The following is an 18,416-nucleotide window of genomic DNA, read 5'->3' on the forward strand; positions in this document are numbered from 1 at the left end:
GAAAAGAGCACGAATGCCTCCTCAAGGCTTTTGGGCCCATAGGCCGGGAGGCACGTGCTTCCTTTGATATAGACCGCAGCAGCAGCCTCATGCAATCATGAGGCCACGCTACGGAGCGCCTGGAAAAATAACGTTGAAATTATGTACATTTTTTAAAAATTCAAAGAGGGACTGATATTTAAAAAAGGTGTTCTCTGACAATTAACATAACGGGATGGAGTGGAAACTGCAGGTACATTGGTGAAAAATGCTTTTTCCTGAGAGCGTCTAGTTCTGTGCATTGTAGTAGGGTGTCGAGTGCAGTTAAGGGATCGCCACAGTGGTCACACAAAGGTGGATCGCGTCCGGACAAAAGGTGTGAATGTGTACTGTATGTGTGTCCAATCCTCAGTCTGCATAGTGTAATTTCTGTGTGGTGTGACTTCGACAATGACGGCCAGTTACCAAGATGCGGTTTGATAACGTGTAGCTTATTTCGTGTGTGCATATCCCATGTGCTCTGCCAAAAGGCCCTAAGCTTTCTTTTGAGGAAGGGTTTTAGGTCTAGTGTGGGGATAGCTATGAATGTATTGGGACTGTTTTCCTGGGCGGATGCTGCTAACCGGTCCGCCAACACGTTGCCTTGAATCTCGCGGTGCACTGGCACCCAGCACACTACGACATGTTGTTCGAGTGTGTAGATCGTGCATAAAAGAGAGTATAGCTAGAAAAGGTCACGGTTTTTGTGCTTTTTCAGAGTTTTTTACGCTTTTACCACGCTTAGGGAATCCGTGTATATTACTGCCTTTTATAGTTTTGTTTTGTGTGCTTAACGGCCGCAAGTATGGCGTAAGCTTCCGCTGTGAAGATACTTGAATTATGGTGCAGAATACCGGAATCGGGAAAGGATGGACCAACGGCTACGTAAGACACAGAAGTATTGGACTTTGAGTCGTCTTTAAAGAATTCTGGACCAGTGTATTTGTGCTGGATTTCGAGGAAGTGTGTACGGATATGTGCAAGTGGCGCGTGCTTGGCAATGTCCACGAAAGAAACATCACAATCTATAGGCTGCCACTGCCGCGGCTGGATATATGGAGCCATTAGACAGTGTTCGAGAAGTGGCACACTCGTTTCTTCAGCTAGGCCCCTCACACGAACTGAGTAGGGCTGTCTCATCGAAGGTCGGTTGTGAAAAAGTAAAAGAACTGGATAAATCATTCATTGTAGTGTGTGAGGGGTGTTCATTGTTTGCGTTCACGTTGAGGAAATATACAAAGGATAGGTAAGATCTCTGGAGGTGTAACGACCACTCATTCGATTGAACGTAAAGGCTTTCTACGGGGCTAGTACGAAAGGCACCCATACAAAGACGAATACCCAAATGGTGGACTGGGTCAAGCATCTTCAAGGCACTTGGTGCCGCAGAATGATAGATTATCGCCCCGTAATTTAGGCGCGTGCGTACAAGGCTTTTATAAAGGTTCATCAGACACTTCCTGTCACTACTCCACATAGTGCGTGACAACACTTTTAGAATATTCATAGTTTTTATGCACTTGTTTTTTATGTACCTAATATGTGATATAAACGTAAGTTTTGTGTCTAGAATTAGCCCTAGGAACTTTTGTTCTGTTTTGTAGCGTTAGCTACACTTGCCTAGCCGGAGCCAATTTTGCGTGAATCCTCATGAGCCGTGCTGCGCATGCGCGAGGATCAGTGATGTCACACAGCTGGCTCACCGGAGCCGGCATCTCGCGCGCTCTCCGCCACCGCCACGCGCGACTCGCCGCTGCTGGTCTGCGCATTCGGGAGGAGTGGCGTCGTAGCCGCGGCAGACACACTGGCGCCGGCGCGCGCGCAGACTCCGCCACCGCCGCGCGCGACTCGCCGCTGCTGGTCTGCGCATTCGAGAGGAGTGACTTCGTAGCCATGGCAGACACACTGGCGCCGGCGCGCGCGCAGCTATTCGCCTTCGCTGTGCAGTCGCCGTCTGACACTGCGCTGGAGCCGCTTGATAGCGCCTCTGACTGGCGGTTGCAGGTGAGTAACGCCATGGAGAAGGAGAGCGCAAATGTTGCTCAACGGCGCAGAAGAGGCGAGGAGCTTATCTCATCGGATCCCGAAGTAGTTGACTGGCAATTAGTGGTTCAGCGCACGAAGAACGAACAGAAGAAGGCTAATAATCCTAGACAATCTGGAAAGGTAAGAATAATCAGCTGAATCTTTGCTAACGCTACGTATATCCTGGCATAGCCGAGCTAAGCCACTGGAATTTTTTTTTAATTGCGGACCTTTTACGTGCTTTTGTTACCCACGCAATTTTATAGCGTCCTTATGGCTCACCAATTGCGCGTTTGAGAGAAAAGGAAGATCAACAAGAAAGATTGGGGAAGCAAGCTTGTTTCATTAGCCAAATAGCGTACTTGCAATATACACCAAAATAATTTGCAGGTGAAGAAATTATGATACAACGGCTTACGAGCAAATTTCACAATAGCTCGAAAATTCACGTTGCCCATTCAAGAAAAAACACTGGAGCGAGACAACAGCCTTGAAACTATCACATTGGCAACCTTACAGTACAGCGTTTCTTCGCTTAGCCAGGCTAGTAGCATAGCGCGGGAAGACACACGGACAAAGAAGAGGTACGATACGAACACAAGATGTACCAACAAGCCCATATCGGTACCCTAGTCGACTTCGCTTAGCGTGCCACATTTGCCGTCACGAAAGGCGTCGACACGCCCGCCGTGAGCCATCGCAGTCATTACTGACTGTGCTAGCGCGCAGTCAGCGCAGTAATTTCCACTACTCAAATTAGTCCTAAAGCTTAATTATTTTGAATTTTATTCGTCCTACTACCTACAAACTTTTGGAACTAGTATGGGGACCCCTTTTGCGCCAGGATTTTTATGGTACAGTTAGAATCAGAGCTGTTGAAATCATACCTTGCATAGCGTTCCACCTATCTCCCCTGCATAGATAAAATGTTTATTCTATGGGAACTAGGCCTAAGCGCACTAAACGCATTCATTGACCACTGTAACAAGTTTCACTCTAGTATTAAATTTACCATGCACCATTCTTCCATCGAAATTAATTTCCTAGACACGACGGTATCTACTGAAACAGAAAAAATAAAGAGGACGCTCTACAAAATACCAACAGACAGCCAACAACACCTAGATTACACCAGCCATCACCCGCGACACTGCAAACAAGGAATATTTGTCGGATAGGCGAGGCGTACAAGGAGGATCTGTAGCGACGACGGTGGCTACGTTCACCACTTAAGCAGCGTAAATGAAACATTAGCTGAAAGAAATGACCCGCACGACGCTCTAAACAAGGTCTACAACAAACATGTAAATTAGATATGAAATGAAACCTAGTAGAAAGAGCCCCCTAGCATAACCAGTGTTGCCAAACAATTTTTCGAAAATACGTATGTCCGTGTCAAAATTGCCCTACTTTACCCTACAAAACTTTTTTAATTACCGTACACTTTACCCTACGCCTAAAAATGGCATAGTGTAACTATAGCGCATCCCCTTACGTCGCGCCCCGAAGCCGGCGCCCGCGGCATCGCAAAGAAAGAAAACAAAAACTCTCGTGCTATGCCGCCGCCGCTGGTCGGGCAGCGCGGGGAAGACAGGGGACAAGTCGAACCGCGCTCCTTCTCTCCTACTTCTCCTCTTTCCCTTTTGCGTCGCCCCGCGAGCCTGCTCTCGTTTTTGGGAAACGAATAAACAGTTGCTAACCATAGCTCTCGGTTCCTCCTGCGTGCGCTCTACAATTTGGTGACCCTGTTGCATACACGCCCTTAATTCAAGTTAGAGTCATGTCCCTCGCAGAGCCGGACGCAAAACTGACACTAGGAACCATCATGCCACAAGACCAGGCAGATCCCCCTAACATCGGCCAGAATTCCCACACTGCAGACGCCCCCGGCGACGCAGTCTCTGCGGTATCCCTACGCTTGCCACAATACTGGGAGCGCAACCCAACCGTCTGGTTCCTGCAGGTGGAATCGCAGTTCCACATCAGCCGCGTAACATCTCAGCTTCAAAAATTCCACGACGTCGTCAGTGCACTGCCACCTGCTGCAGCAGAAGAGGTCTCCGACATACCGGTTTCCTTCAGGACGAACCTCCCGGCAGCTCCCTACGACGAACTCAAGGCAGCGCTGCTCGACAGAACCGCTGCATCGGAACGGACGCGAATTCAACAGTTGCTGTCAACTGCAGAGCTCGGCGACCGGAGGCCCACGCAGCTGCTTCGTCAGATGATGCAGCTCCTAGGTTCGCGCGCACACGCAATGGACAGTGCTGTGCTACGCGAGCTGTTTCTCCAACGCTTGCCGTCCAACGTGCAAATGGTGCTGGCCACCGCTTCCACTATAGATTTACCGTCACTCGCCGCACTCGCCGACAAAGTCATGGAAGTGGCGACGCAGCACTTGCAAGTCGCTGCCGTCAGCACTCCTTGTACACGACCCCCGTCGTCATGTGCTGCTTCTAATTTGACAACCGCTACCACCTCGCCTTCCCACATCGACCAAATCTGTGACAGGCTCGAAGAAATAATCGTGGCAGCCACGCGACAAGACTATGCTCCACGCCGTTCGCGACAACGTGGCCGATCCTCAACCCCCCACCGTGCCGGAGAACGTGATCGGAGTGCGTCTACAGGCCCAAGCTTGTGCTACTACCATCGCCGTTTTGGAGCCGAAGCCCGCCACTGCCTGTTGCCATGCGCTTGGACGGGAAACCCGCCGTCCGACCACTAGCGGCGACAAGCGGTCAGGACCTCGAGGAATGTCGCCTCTTCGACGTCGCCGATCACACCACAGGACAGAAATTTCTCATCGACACCGGAGCCCAGGTGAGCGTCCTTCCTGCCGAAAGGTCAGAACGTACTTTGCCTGCCATTTTATACCTTCAAGCTGTAAATGGCACTCGCATTCCTGTGTACGCCCAACGTTCCCTCACGCTGAACCTGGGGCTTCGCAGACTGTTCCGGTGGGTGTTTTTAGTCGCCGACGTCAAGTCCGCAATAATAGGAACCGATTTTCTTCCCAAGCATGGGCTTCTCGTCGACCTCAGACACAAACGTCTCCTGGACTCAGCAACGAGCCTGTCTGTCCAAGGCATCGCTGCGGGCGCAACTACTGATGTGGCACCTTCCTGCGCTGCATGCAGTAGCCTCAGAACCGTTCGCCGCCTTGATAAATGAATTCCCATCCCTGACATCACCACCAGATTGGACTCAACCTGTTGCTCACGCTATTCAGCACCGTATAATAACATCCGGCCCACCTGTTTTCTGCCGTCCGCGGCGCCTTGCCCCCGACAAGCTCAAAGTGGCCCGGGCTGAGTTCGAGCACATGTTGGAACTTGGCATAATTCGACCGTCATCCAGCAGTTGGGCATCCCCCCTCCACCTGGTCTCTAAAAAGTCAGGTGACTGGAGACCATGCGGAGACTACCGGCTCCTGAACACCAAGACCGCCCCTGACCGGTACCCACTGCCCAGCATCCAAGATTTCACCTCTGCTCTGCACGGTGCCACAATATTTTCCAAAATCGATCTTGTTCGTGCATACCACCAAATCCCCATGGCTGAAGAAGACATCCCCAAAACAGCCATAACGACACCATTCGGGCTTTTCGAATTTCGCGTATGCCATTCGGACTCCGAAATGCTGCGCAAACTTCACAGCGCTTCATTGACACAGTGACACGCCGACTACCGTTCGTGTTTGCCTACGTCGACGATTTGCTTGTAGCAAGATCGTCCTTCGAAGAGCATGTGCAACACCTCAGGCTTCTCTTTGAGAGGCTGGCAGCCAACGGAATCGTCATCAACAGCGGGAAGAGTGAATTCGGAGTGCACGCTCTCGCATTCCTCAGTCATGTGGACACCAACGGATTCCGCCCACTTCCCGACAAAGTGAATGCAATCGTAGAGTTTCCCAAGCCGACACCGCTTACAAAGCTCCGCCAGTTTCTTGGTCTGGTGAATTTTTACCGACGCTTCGTAAAAAACTGTGCCGCGCTACTGGAACCGCTCGATCGCTTGCTTTGCGGCAAACAGCAGTCTGCCACACCACTAGCATGGGACAGTGCCGCGGAGGACGCTTTTCTTTCAATTAAGCGTGCCTTGGCCGAAGCCACCCTCCTCGTTCACCCAAATCCGGACTCTCCATTGGCGCTCATGACCGACGCATCCAGCTCGAGGGTGGGAGCGGTTCTTCAACAAGAAGTTGATGAAGACTGGCAACCTCTTGCCTCTTCTCGAGACGCATGAACCCCGCCCAAACCTGCTTACAGTGTGTTCGGCCTTGAACTCCTCGCCATGTACCTGTCCGCGCGCCATTTCCGCCACCTGCTCGAAGGTTGATCGTTCACCATCTACACCGATCACAAGCCTCTGACCTACTCCGTCGGTCGTTCCGAGTCCATATACACTCCACGCGAGGTAAGCCAGCTTTCCTTCATATCGGAGTTTACGACGGACATTCGACACATCAGCGGCTGTGATAACGCCCCGGCGCACGCTCTCAGCCGCATGGACGCCGTCACGCGCAGTCGTTCGAACAGCTCGACAGCCTCGTTTCCATTCAACCTCTGAGAGCTCGCAACAGCGCAAGAGAGCTGTCCGGACTTGATATATCTGCGCAACGCGACGACCTCCCTGCAACTGGAGCCAGTGACCTTTCAGAGTGTGCCCATTGTTTGTGATACCTCCACCTCAGAAGGCACACCACGGCCATTTCTACCCGTCGTCTTTCGCAAGCAAGCCTTCAACTCATTGCACAATCTCGCCCACCCTGGAATTCGAGCAACGCAAAAGCTCATCGAGGCTCGATTTGTCTGGCCTCGCATGAACGCGGACGTTCGCGATTGGGTGCGCGCGTGTGCACCTTGCCAGCGTGCTAAAGTTCACCGCTACCCGGTACCGCCACCCCGCCGCTTCCTGCAACTTGATGAACGGTTCGCGGTGGTGCACGTTGACATTGTCGGACCGCTTCCACCTTGTCAAGGCCACCGGTATTTGTTGACATGCGTTGAACGCTTCACCCGGTGGCCCGAGGCAACGTCACTTGCTGACATTACAGCAGCCACAGTCACCGAAGCGTTCGTCTCCACTTGGGTTACACGGTTTGGCTTCCCGACAACAATACTCACTGACCGTGGCCGTCAGCTTGAGTCATCGCTCTTCGCAAAACTTCTAAAGCTCCTCGGAACGGCCCGTTTGAGAACAGCTGCCTACCACCCCCAAACAAACGGCCTCGTCGAACGCTTTCATCGGTACCTCAAAGTGGCATTGACAGCGCACGGGTCCCGAAACAAATGGGTCGAGACACTTCCGCTCACTCTTCTGGGCATCCGATCCGCATACAAAGAAGAGCTGTCGGGAGCCACAGCAGAGCTTGTTTATGGCACCACACTTCGCCTCCCCGGCGACTTTTTCGACGCCACAGCAACCCCAAGCGCTCTTACAGCCAGCGAATATTTGAGCCTGCTTCGCACAGCTTTCGGGAATCTTCGACCGCAGCCGACGCGTCCAAACCCAGCCTGGACAGCTTACATCATGCCAGACTTGGAAAGAGCATCGCACGTGTTCGTGCGGTACGGGCCTGTGCGTGGTTCACTGCAGCCTCATTACCTCGGACCCTTCCCTGTGCTGGAGCGTCTCCCCTCGAACTTTGTTGTGGACATGAATGGATCGCGTGAGACTATAGCACTCGAGCGGCTGAAGCCAGCGTACAGTGAAAACGCGCTCTCTTCTGTTTCGGCATCTTGCCTCACTGTGCCCCCCTCCCCTCTGTCCCTTTGTCACTCATCCCCATGCCGTCCTGCGCTGAGGCTTCACTGGGGCGCACTTTGCCCACAGCACTGACAATCGTTCGTCGCAGTGGTCGCCTCACTTGGGGGGGAGCTCTGTAGCGCATCCCCTTACGTCGCGCCCCGAAGCCGGCGCCCGCGGCATCGCAAAGAAAGAAAACAAAAACTCTCGTGCTATGCCGCCGCCGCCGGTCGGGCAGCGCGGGGAAGACAGGGGACAAGTCGAACCGCGCTCCTTCTCTCCTATTTCTCCTCTTTCCCTTTTGCGTCGCCCCGCGAGCCTGCTCTTTTTCCCTCTCCCCCCAGTGATCCACTCTAACTCTAACTTCTATACTTTTCTCCCCTTTCCCCCCAGGTGTCGCGGTTGTGGTGTCCTCGCCTGAGAGACAGTTACTGCGTCGCCTACCCCCACTATTCACCTAATTTTCCCAAATAAAGAATCTCTATCTCTCTCGTTTTTGGGAAACGAATAAACAGTTCCTAACCAGATGTTGTAGCTCTCGGTTCCTCCTGCGCGCGCTCTACATAACAATAATAACATACAGACTATACTTCACTGCAGAACATGCAGACGTGTGGTGGCGCTGAAGTCGCTAGCGACTTCAGCGGTTTGAAAATTAGTTTCGGAGAAGACTAAGTGACATGAGAGGAGAAATCGTTCTGGTATATTTGTATGAGAAGAGCGTTTACTCATAGTTAAAAACAACTAGGAGACTTATCATGAAGTATACGGCTGGCAGTGTAAGCGACATGGTAACAATTAAAGGGCCCCTCACCAGGTTTGACAATTTTGAGCTAACGAGCGCAATGCATACACTGGGCGTCCACGATCACGTCTGCCAAAATTTGCGACGCTACGCGCCGCGGAAATGGGTCAAATTTCAAGGTGAACGCTGCTTGCCCTTCCTCTCGCGGGCGCACGCTTTAGAGAATGAGGGGATGACGTACATGAGAAAATGGCCCTACGTAGATGGTAGTGCTGTGACGTCGCTCCTCTACGTAGACGACTGTGCTCTGACGTCGCCAACAGTAGCACGTGACGCTGCGATAATTATTTGACACGACATGTGTAGTTTGTGTAATTTGTTGCTTGAATAGATAATAAAACTTGAGAGAAATAATGAGACACACAAAGGGAATGTGTGCGTCTTTTTCATTTTTTTTTCGTGAATTGCAGCGACATGCGGGGCTAATGTGCCTCCCTTTCCCATGCGTTCGTGTCCCCGCGGTTAGCGCATCGAGCAGACGCCAGCCCTGGAAACGAAAGTAATGTTCTAGCGCGTTCGAGCACTCATTATGCTCGTTTATTCTACGGCGTCCAAGTAAACGTTAATGCGGCACTGGCTCATGATACCGCCACTCTCGTGCCCGTACAAATGTCTCAACTTTCATGCCCGTCCCGCAGAGACAGGCAGTACACCACAGAGAACGCCGACAAAACGCCCATGGCCGCTACATAAAAAAAATTACACCATCTCCCGCTAAAGGGGACCATGAGGCGATGCGAAGCCGGAGCACTTGCACGATCGCGTTCCGTTGGCGTTCGTTGGGCATGCTACCGACCTCGCGTCGTGGAACGCGAAGAGGGACGCTACGCGCGTCGTATCTTCCATCTAGCCTGGCCGTTAATTCTCGCAGGGCGAGCGGGGAACGCGGTCGACAGGCGGGCGAGAGGGGGGCAGCGTGGGAGAGGAGAGAGAAGCGGAGGGGACGCGCATGCGCTCGAGCTCATCGCGGCGTTGCGCAGGAGAGAATTTCGGCATGTCTAGCCCCCGTTTCACAGGAAGAGTGCGAAGGGGGAGGGGAGAGGGGAGAGTGGAGGGGGAAAGTGGAGAGGGGACGGGGAGAGGGAAAGTGGAGAGGGGACGGGAGAGGGTGAGTGGAGAGGAGGTGTGTGGAGAGGGTATGCGCATGCGCAGTAAGGGCGGTCACGCCGCACACCACCACCACCGGATTGAGCTCCGCCTTATGATACTTCGCATCTAAAAAAGGTAGCGGCCGTGCAACGCCGCTTGCGTGCTCCGGCTGGCTCGGGCACGTCATGCGCACGTGACCATGCATGCGCATGACGTGTTCATGCGTATGTGTCAAGTGAAGAGGGCAGGGAAGGGATTTGGCTTGCGAAGGCTACACGGGGCGAGTGGCAAGGGTTCGAAACCCGCCTCCTCGCATCATGGTTTCGCGCCGCTACAAATTATTGTTTTTCTCAGCTCGTAATGAACCGATTTGAAAAATTCTTGCGGCATACTGCTCTTCATTCGGCACACAACAACTTCCAGCGTGTAACTAAAATTTGCTATGTGGCCTGGTGAGGGGCCCTTTAAGGAACGTTAAGCGAAGCTTCATAGAGGCGGAAAAGATGTATTGGATATCAGCGATGGAAAGAAGGCCTGCTCTGAGCAACTAGCGAAAGCGTAAAGACGAAGTAAGTAAGATTACATTTTGCAATAATTCAAGGGGAGGTGCTCTGCTGTTTGAAGTGAGGTGAGGTTGCCTTAGAAGGCGTTGTTATTAGTCGAGATTAAAACAGAGAAGAGAAATTCACATGCGTGGAGAAGGTAAGTAAACGACGGAGCATGTTTTAATTGACTGTGGAGATGTACACTGTCGTCCTTTATGAAAGAAAACACACAAGCCCGTGGCCTGCACTCCGCGGCCGCGACCTACAGCGCCATCAAGCGACAGTTGAAGAAAACACGTCCGCTTCTGGCGTCATCAATTGGTAAAGAAAATAACGAGTCGTGGGCCCGATGCACAAACGCTCCTGGATTACACTCCCTCTGTACCCCCAAAAGATTATGCTTCTTGTGCTCGCGCCTTTTACATTGCAGGTACAACAATAAATAATTTTTTTACAAATATTAGAAACATTTTAGGGGCGAAGCTCTTTATGCCGTGCGTCTGTCCATCCTCCCTTTGTTTATGGCGTTGTAGTAGCCACCGCTAGCTCGTGAGAAGCGCGCGTTCTGGTACGCAGTAGAAGAAGAAGACGACGTCGACGAGTGAGACTCTCGTGCGTGTTCGCCTGTGTGATATTCTTCCTTCTTTACTGCGCGCGTTCTGGTATGCAGTATAAGAAGAAGACGACGTTGAAGAGTGTCACTCTCGTGCGTGTTCGCCTGTGTGGCGTTCTTTCTTCTTTAATACGTCTCATGTTTTCAACGACACCCGAAGACAACATTTCAGAAGTAACGCGCCATGAAGCTCCCTCTTGGCACGCTTTCTGTTTAGCTCGGAAAGGCTGCGGAACGGAGGGCACGGAAGGCGGCGGCAGCGCGTGCTCGCAGACAGAATCCTGCGGTGAGAGCACGCGAGGCCGAAGCTGCACGTCGACGCCGCGAAGCAGATTCCGCCGTTCGAGCCCGCGAAGCCGAAGCTGCTTCGACAAGCGGCACGGCTGCGGCGAGAAGACCCCGCCGTTCGAGCCCGCGAGGCCGAAGCTGCTCGACAAGCTGCAGGGCTGCGGCAAGAAGACCCCGCCGTTCGAGCCCGCGAGGCCGAAGCTGCTCGACAAGCTGCACGGCTGCGGCCCGAATCGGATCTTCAAAATGTGAAGCACCGTGAAGCGGCGAGAAAGCGCGCGTACCGGCAGGCAGAGCCCGAGGCTGTGCGAGAACGTGAAGTGGCTGCAGACGCATCAGGCGGGCTCTGCCCGAAGGCGCCGACGCGCGCTTCGAGCGGGACTTCCTTGATAACAGTTTCGGCCATAGTTGTAGTGTGTGCAACAGATTGTGGTTCTCAAACAATCTAGTCACAATATCTTCCATCAAGAAGGACCACGCTCGCGCCAATGCCATCGCCGTGCTGCAGCGCGAGTTGGCTTAGCCCGACTCATCATCATTCACCACGTGGATATGCTGTGATTTTTTTTTCGCTTCATATTTCTTAAATAGCAACATCTCCTTCGCTGGCATCACGGTTGGGGTGATTTGGTCGAGCATGACGTCAGAGCATCAAGTGCGGACATACTAAACGTGAAAGTACTTTCTCTGCTGACGGACCAGTACTTCCCGGGATAGTGGAATTCTGTCTCAAAGGAAAATTTCCACGGCGTTCAGAGACGCACTTTCGAAAAAGCAAACCACAACCAAACCTCCACCTGAATGCATTGCTCTCGCCTATATAGCTAGTGTTTAAGCAAAGCGCAATTCGCATATCCTGAGAGACAGCTTCGACGTTTCAACCGTGCTCGCGCACCACGCTCTATTTGTTGGCATCAGAAGACGCGATGCATGCAGCGCCTGTTACGCGAGCGGAGAGGGAGCATTATCTAGCGGCGATTGTCCGCCGGTCATGACTCGTTATTTTATTTGCCAATAGATGACGCTAAAAGCGGACGTGGTTTATTGAGTTGTCGATTCATGGCGCTGTAGGCAGCTGCCTCAAAGCGCGGGCCACGCGCTCGCGTGTTTGCTTTCATAAAGGACGACAGCGTGCACTCGCGTGTACCTTAGGGCACTAGCCTACATGAAGCCTTGGGTTTTAGGGACGTCATTGCGTACGTAAACAGGTCGGCGATAGAGATAAGTATCGGATTGGTGGCGGAAAAGTACGCAGGAAAAAACTGGAAAACTAAGTTGAATCTGTGATAAGGCGCAGAAAGTTGAGCTGTGAATTTATAAGTATTTTAGATGCGAAGTATCTTAAGGCCGAGCTCAATCCGGTGGTGGTGGTGTGCGGCGTGACCACCCTTACTGCGCATGCGCATACCCTCTCCACACACCTCCTCTCCACTTTCCCTCTCCCCTTTCCCTCTTTCCACTTCCCTCTCCCCTCTCTTCTCCCCCTTTCTACTCTTCCTCTGAAACGCGGGCTAGACATGCCGAAATTCTCTCCTCGCAACGCCGCGATGAGCTCGAGGGCATGCGCGTCCCCTCCCCTTCTCTCTCCTCTCCTACGCTGCCCCCCTCTCGCCCGCCTGTCGACCGCGTTCCCCGCTCGCCCTGTGAGAATTAACGGCCAGGCTAGGTGGAAGATACCACGCGCGTAGCGTCCCTCTTCGCGTTCCACGACGCGAGGTCGGTAGCATGCCCAACGAACGCCAACGGAACGCGATCGTGCAAGTGCTCCGGCTTCGCATCGCCTCATGGTCTCCTTTAGCGGGAGATGGTGTAATTTTTATAGGAAGGCCACATTAATTCAGCTGGACAAGATTAGGCAGTAATCTAATAATGGTAATCATAATAACAACAACGGCACAATTTAGAGCTTGGCAGAGCGCAGGTCACCGCCCCGTTATAAGACGCTCTTTCATTCATCCATCCACTGCCACTTAAAAAACTGGCATGATCCCTTTGCCTAAGATGACTGGAAGGCGAAAGCCATTTGCGTTTTTTTTTGTTCTCAGTCGATTTTCGTCTCAGCCCTCGACAGATTTCTGCACCTAGCGTGGTTTCGCCCTGCCTCCAGGATCGCAGGCACTGAAGCTTTCTGCACTTCCCGTGCCTCTGGGATCGGCCCACGTATGATAATGTGATGGCGTCACTATTTGACGGCACATCGTTATGTCACAGTGACGTCACTATGACTTCACGATGACGTCGCAAACTTTGGCGATCTGTGACGTTACGATGACGTCATGAGTTGACGTCGTTGTCGCATTATCTGCATCACTCGAGTTGACGCCGAGGGTCGCTTTTCGTGTTTGATGAGGCATCTAAGTCTTTCGCCTTAATAACTGCAAGTTGGAACCGCCTGCCGTCGCAAAATTTAAAGGCCCCTCCAGGCAACAAACGAATGGGAGACGACGGAGAGGAGAAAACTGTCTACGAGAAAAAAAGCTAATGCTAGCAGGGGATGTGTGACGTAACATATTTTTTCTCTGCCCTAAGCTCTCGACATGTGAATTAAGACAGTTCTAATTTTATTCAAAGAAATATTTTGTTTCGGATCTATTTAGGATGTTTAAGGGACGTTGATCCTTGGCAGGAGCCACAATGAGCATGCGCGGCTGGCTCTAGAAGCCTATCATATCAGAAAAAGGGCTCATCTTTGCATTGTGAGCTCCAGCTCCAAATATAGCCATATCCTGAAACGAGGTCAGGCAACCCTGGGAGCCAACGAACGTTTTCCCGCCGAGAGAGAGCGGAGAGCCGCGGTATTCGGCTTCATGCAATGTGACCGTCCTTTGTCTTCTGCCTAGCCTCCTCAAATTAAACGTTTTTCTACCCTTTCCGTCCTGTTACTCCGCTCACAGCATAAGCGACACGTCTCTGTCTCTGCACTCATCTGAGTTTGATTTCATTTCTTCGCGTATGTAATACACTGAGTCATTTTGCCACTGTTTCACTTCTGTTTTTATGCCGATTAAGTGGCGCATGTGCCGTAAGGCTGCCTCGGAGGCATATATGCATTGACAATCGCCGAAATAAAGTCAGTTGATAGTCAGCGCTCGTGTGTGTCGTTTCTTTCTTTGTGGCGCGTCTTTGCGTTTGCGCTGTAAATATACTTCTGGGATTATGAACCAACTAGGCCCAAAATAAATTTTACTAAGTTTTTTCATTCCGAGAAATTGAAAGGAATGGAGTTGCGGCAGGTCCCAATTCGCCGGAATGGAATTGGAATGGAATGGAGGCTCCCATTCCGCAAGACTGCTTCCCACCTAATGCATAGTCCTCAGCCATAATTCTTCATCATCATCAGCCACAGCACAAAGCGTATATGCCTTACAGATGTGTAGCGGGTACAAAGATTCTTCGAAAAATGACGAAGAATTGCATAGTGGGAACTTCGCTACTTCTGAAAAACTACGATGATTTATGGCGTAGTGGGTACCTTGCATGTCTAATTGTATTAGTTGCCCCAAGAGACTCTACAACGGGCTCTACAAAGTCCGCTCTTCCAGCTTTCGCTGTGACTGTGCTGCGTGTTCCGCGCAGGCCTCCTTTTATCAGAACAGCGATCTCGGACATCAGACAGTACACTCAATGACGTGCTGCTTCTGAGATCGTGCTCACTCACGACACAAAGCATTGAGTCCACAAAAAAAAATCGTATTTATTTTTTGAGAAAATAAATACTAGGACTTTGAATTTAATGCTGCTTTGTTCAAGTTGGTATGAATTCGTCGTGCACTTACTTCCGCTCCTCTGAAGAACGTGTTTTACCCTTGTCCCACATCCCTAAGAGAAGGGCAAGTAACTACATCACAAATGCGATGTTTTTTTTAATGCGAATGCATTTCTTAGTCGGGCTATCTCAGGCATCCGGCGTTGTCCGCGCGCCGGCAGGTGTTACCTCTCCGCTCTCACTCCCTCTCCCATAGCAACAGCTGCGGGCGCGCGCGCTTATCCTCGCCCCTAGCAACCGGAGCACGTGGTGCGAGAGAGTGTAGGAGAGGGTAGTTGCAGTGCTTCGCCGCTCCTTCTCTCGCCGTTCGCTCTCTCTCCTCCCTGCGCCCCACTCTCCCGTCCGCTCGCGCCTCACTCTCAACCGCTCGCTGGCTGGGCGCCTCTCAAGAACATCCCGAAATGTGTGCGCGAGACGCCGCTGTGAAACGCCGACGGCGACCACAAGGCTGAGATTATGGCCGTCAGGTACAATGACAACACAAACAGGTGCTGATGAACGTGTAAATAAATGGTTTTTATGATTACCTTACCTTCAAATTTTTGAATAAGAAACCGTTACGAACTGTTACGGAACATTTTTTTCGTTCCGGAACATAGACGGAACGGAACTTTTTGCGGTGGAACGAAACTAAAACCGTAATGAAAAACATTTCGTTCCGATACCCTGGTTGCAAGAGTTCCTTGTCGACGGAAAGCCTCTAGAACCGCTGATATACCTCTACAGAGTCGAATGTCTTTTCGTAATCTATGAATGTCACATAAACAGTTTTTTGTATTCGGCAGTTTTCCCAATTATTTCCTAAATACAGCTTGTTCTCTAGGTACATTAAAGTGAAGTGTGGCTCTTATCCTATCTAAAGTTATCTTCCTGAATATATTGAACAACATGCTGAAAGAAGGCTGATAGTTCCGCAGAATTCTTGGGCGAAAGGTGCAACACATCCTTCGTTCACTTCGAGCGATGATGAAGACCTTCCGTGTATGTGCATGGTGGTAAATTAGCGGAAGAAGAGGAGGAGGGGAATGAGGGGGGGGTTGTTACGCCCGCATGGCGATAATTGTGATGATTTAAGAGGAAACCAGCGAAAGACACGAAGGCAATGAAGGAGAACAACCACACAGGACAAGCGCTGGACTTACAACAAAATGTTTATTGAAGAAAGCCCCCACACACATGAACCAGCAGCGCATGCATGAATAGGCTGTCTGAGCCGTGTCTCATTTGCACAACTAAGAGTACAAAGCCAAGAAACGTGTCGAGGTGGTACAAACAGCCCACGAAACACCAAAATATCAATGCCACGTGCACCCGCTATAGAGAACCGCGAAATATTTATCTGTGATGAAAACTGAGGGATCGCTCACACATGACACTTTGCCCTGCCTTTCCTTCGCCCGTTTTCTATCTCGAGTAAAGACCCTAGCGGCCATCGTCGTCTTCATCGAACGACTAATAATTATGGCGCGCCATAATTAATAGTCGGCCGGTGAAGACGACGATGGCGGCTAGAAGACGTTTCGTAGCGGGCCCTCGGCGACGATACACGACAGCGACAGTCAAGGCGGGGCCGACTCCCAGCACGAGCTGCGTTCTCTCTGAAAGAAGCCGAAGATGGTGACCCACTAGAAGGGGCTGGAGGGGACGACCCACTTCAGAGTTCCAAGGCTTCGCTACAATTACCCCGGGTAGGAAAAGGGAGCCGCCTGGCGACCTAACAGCTTGTCACTACGAGCGGGTCATGGCAGGCCTTGAGGCGCTCCACGTTGACAATGTCGCGGCCTCGACGGCGCATGTCCGAAGATAGGTCAATGGGTTCGATCAGATAGTTTACAGGGGCTTTGCGTTCGACGACACGGTAGGGACCTTCGTACTTTGGCAGTAGTTTTGAAGAGAGGCCAGTTCCAGTGGTAACGATCGAGAGCCATACGAGTGCTCCAGGGAGGAACGTGGGCTCAGAAGTGGTTGTGTCACCGCGAATGCTCCTCTGCCGCTCTTGGTCATGTGTAGTAAAGCTCTTGGCAAGTTCGCGACACTCTTCAGAAAGTCTGGCTGTGGCAGAAATAGGCGTTCATGATGACTGAGGGGCGCGAAAAAACGGCACACAAAGAAAAGAAGTACACGGTGTGCCGTTTTTTCGCGCCCCTCAGTCATCATGAACAAATACCAACTCGCCCAACTTTTTACCTTACTGAGAAATAGGCGCAGACTCAGATCGATCCAGCTTGTGAAGGATTGTGTCGATTGTGTGCGATGCATCAAATGGGCGACCGTACAAATAAGGTCGGAATTTCGTAAAGGCCCAGATGATTGCCAGGCATTCTTTCTCCGTAACGGTGTAGTTGTTAGTCTCGGCATAGTAAGCGTACGACTTGCATATGCCACGACATATTCCGGGAACCCCGGTTTGCACTGTGCAAGGACAGCACCGAGGCTAATACCGCTGGCGTCCGTGTGTACCTCTGTAGGGGCCGTAGGGCCGTAGTGGAGTAGTATGGGAGGAGACGTCAACAAACGACGGAGCTTTGCGAAAGCGTAGTCGCACTCTGACGACCACGGATTGAGGGGCCCGTTGCTGCCAAGGAGCTTCGTCAGCGGCGATATGATAGTCCCGAAGTTTCGGATGAAGCGCCGAAAGTAGGAACATAGTCCTAGGAAACTGCGCAGTTCTTTGACGGACGTAGAATTGGGGAACTCTGTCACGGCCCGAAGCTTGGCTGTATCGGGGAGAATTCCGTCGTTGGACACGACGTAGCCTAGTATTGTCAGCTGCCGTGCTGCAAATCGGCACATTTTTAGATTCAGTTGTAGTCCGGCGTCGCTCAAACGTGTGAAAACATACCGCAGGCGTTGAAGATGCGTGGAGAAGTCCAGGGTGAAAACGACAAGAGTATGAAGTTGGGCATGTTCGTAATGCGTGATTTCTCACGTAGCGCAAAATTTGACACTGGACTAGAGAGGGACGAAGACGAGCGCTTACTTCCAACAAGGTTTATTTCGAGAAGCGTACACATATATACTCTCGAAATGCGAAAAACAAACAAATCATTCAAGGCGCCCACAATCGTCGTCGAGGCAGCACAGGCACATGTGCCCCTTCAAGTTGCGCAGAACGGTATCCATCATTACGCTCAAAGGTCGCGCGCGCATCACACAGCCCAAAAGGAATGACGTTGAATTCGTGCAAGCCGTCGGGCGTGAAAACGGCTGTCTTGGGTCGAGCGTCATCAGCCATGGGTACTTGCCAGTACCCTGAGCGCAAATAGAGCGATGAAAAGAATTCTGCTCCTTGCAGACTGTCAATGGCGCCATCTATTCGAGATAGGGGATAAACGTCCTTACGGGTGATCTTATTCAGTCGTCGGTAGCCCACACAGAACCGCACAGAGCCGTCCTTCTTCGCAACCAGGACGACAGGAAACGCGCACGGGCTGTTTGAGGGTCGAATATCGTCGCGGCGAAGCATGTCTTCGACTTGATCGTTAATTACACGACGCTCTGCTGGAGATACGCGAT

General features: G+C 51.7%; 2 protein-coding genes across 2 annotated transcripts in view; one reads left to right on the forward strand and one right to left on the reverse strand.

The window, feature by feature from the left end:
• LOC119393120 (uncharacterized) overlaps positions 1-18,416 on the reverse strand; it is a 69,826-nt gene that overhangs the window by 17,203 nt on the left and 34,207 nt on the right. The window lies entirely within an intron of this gene.
• Positions 3,824-4,771, forward strand: LOC119393080 (uncharacterized). The gene has a single exon (XM_037659904.1). The coding sequence runs from the start codon at positions 3,824-3,826 to the stop codon at positions 4,769-4,771; it is 948 nt and encodes a 315-aa protein (XP_037515832.1).

The sequence above is a fragment of the Rhipicephalus sanguineus genome, chromosome 5 (assembly GCF_013339695.2).
Source record: "Rhipicephalus sanguineus isolate Rsan-2018 chromosome 5, BIME_Rsan_1.4, whole genome shotgun sequence".
Taxonomy (NCBI): domain Eukaryota; kingdom Metazoa; phylum Arthropoda; class Arachnida; order Ixodida; family Ixodidae; genus Rhipicephalus; species Rhipicephalus sanguineus.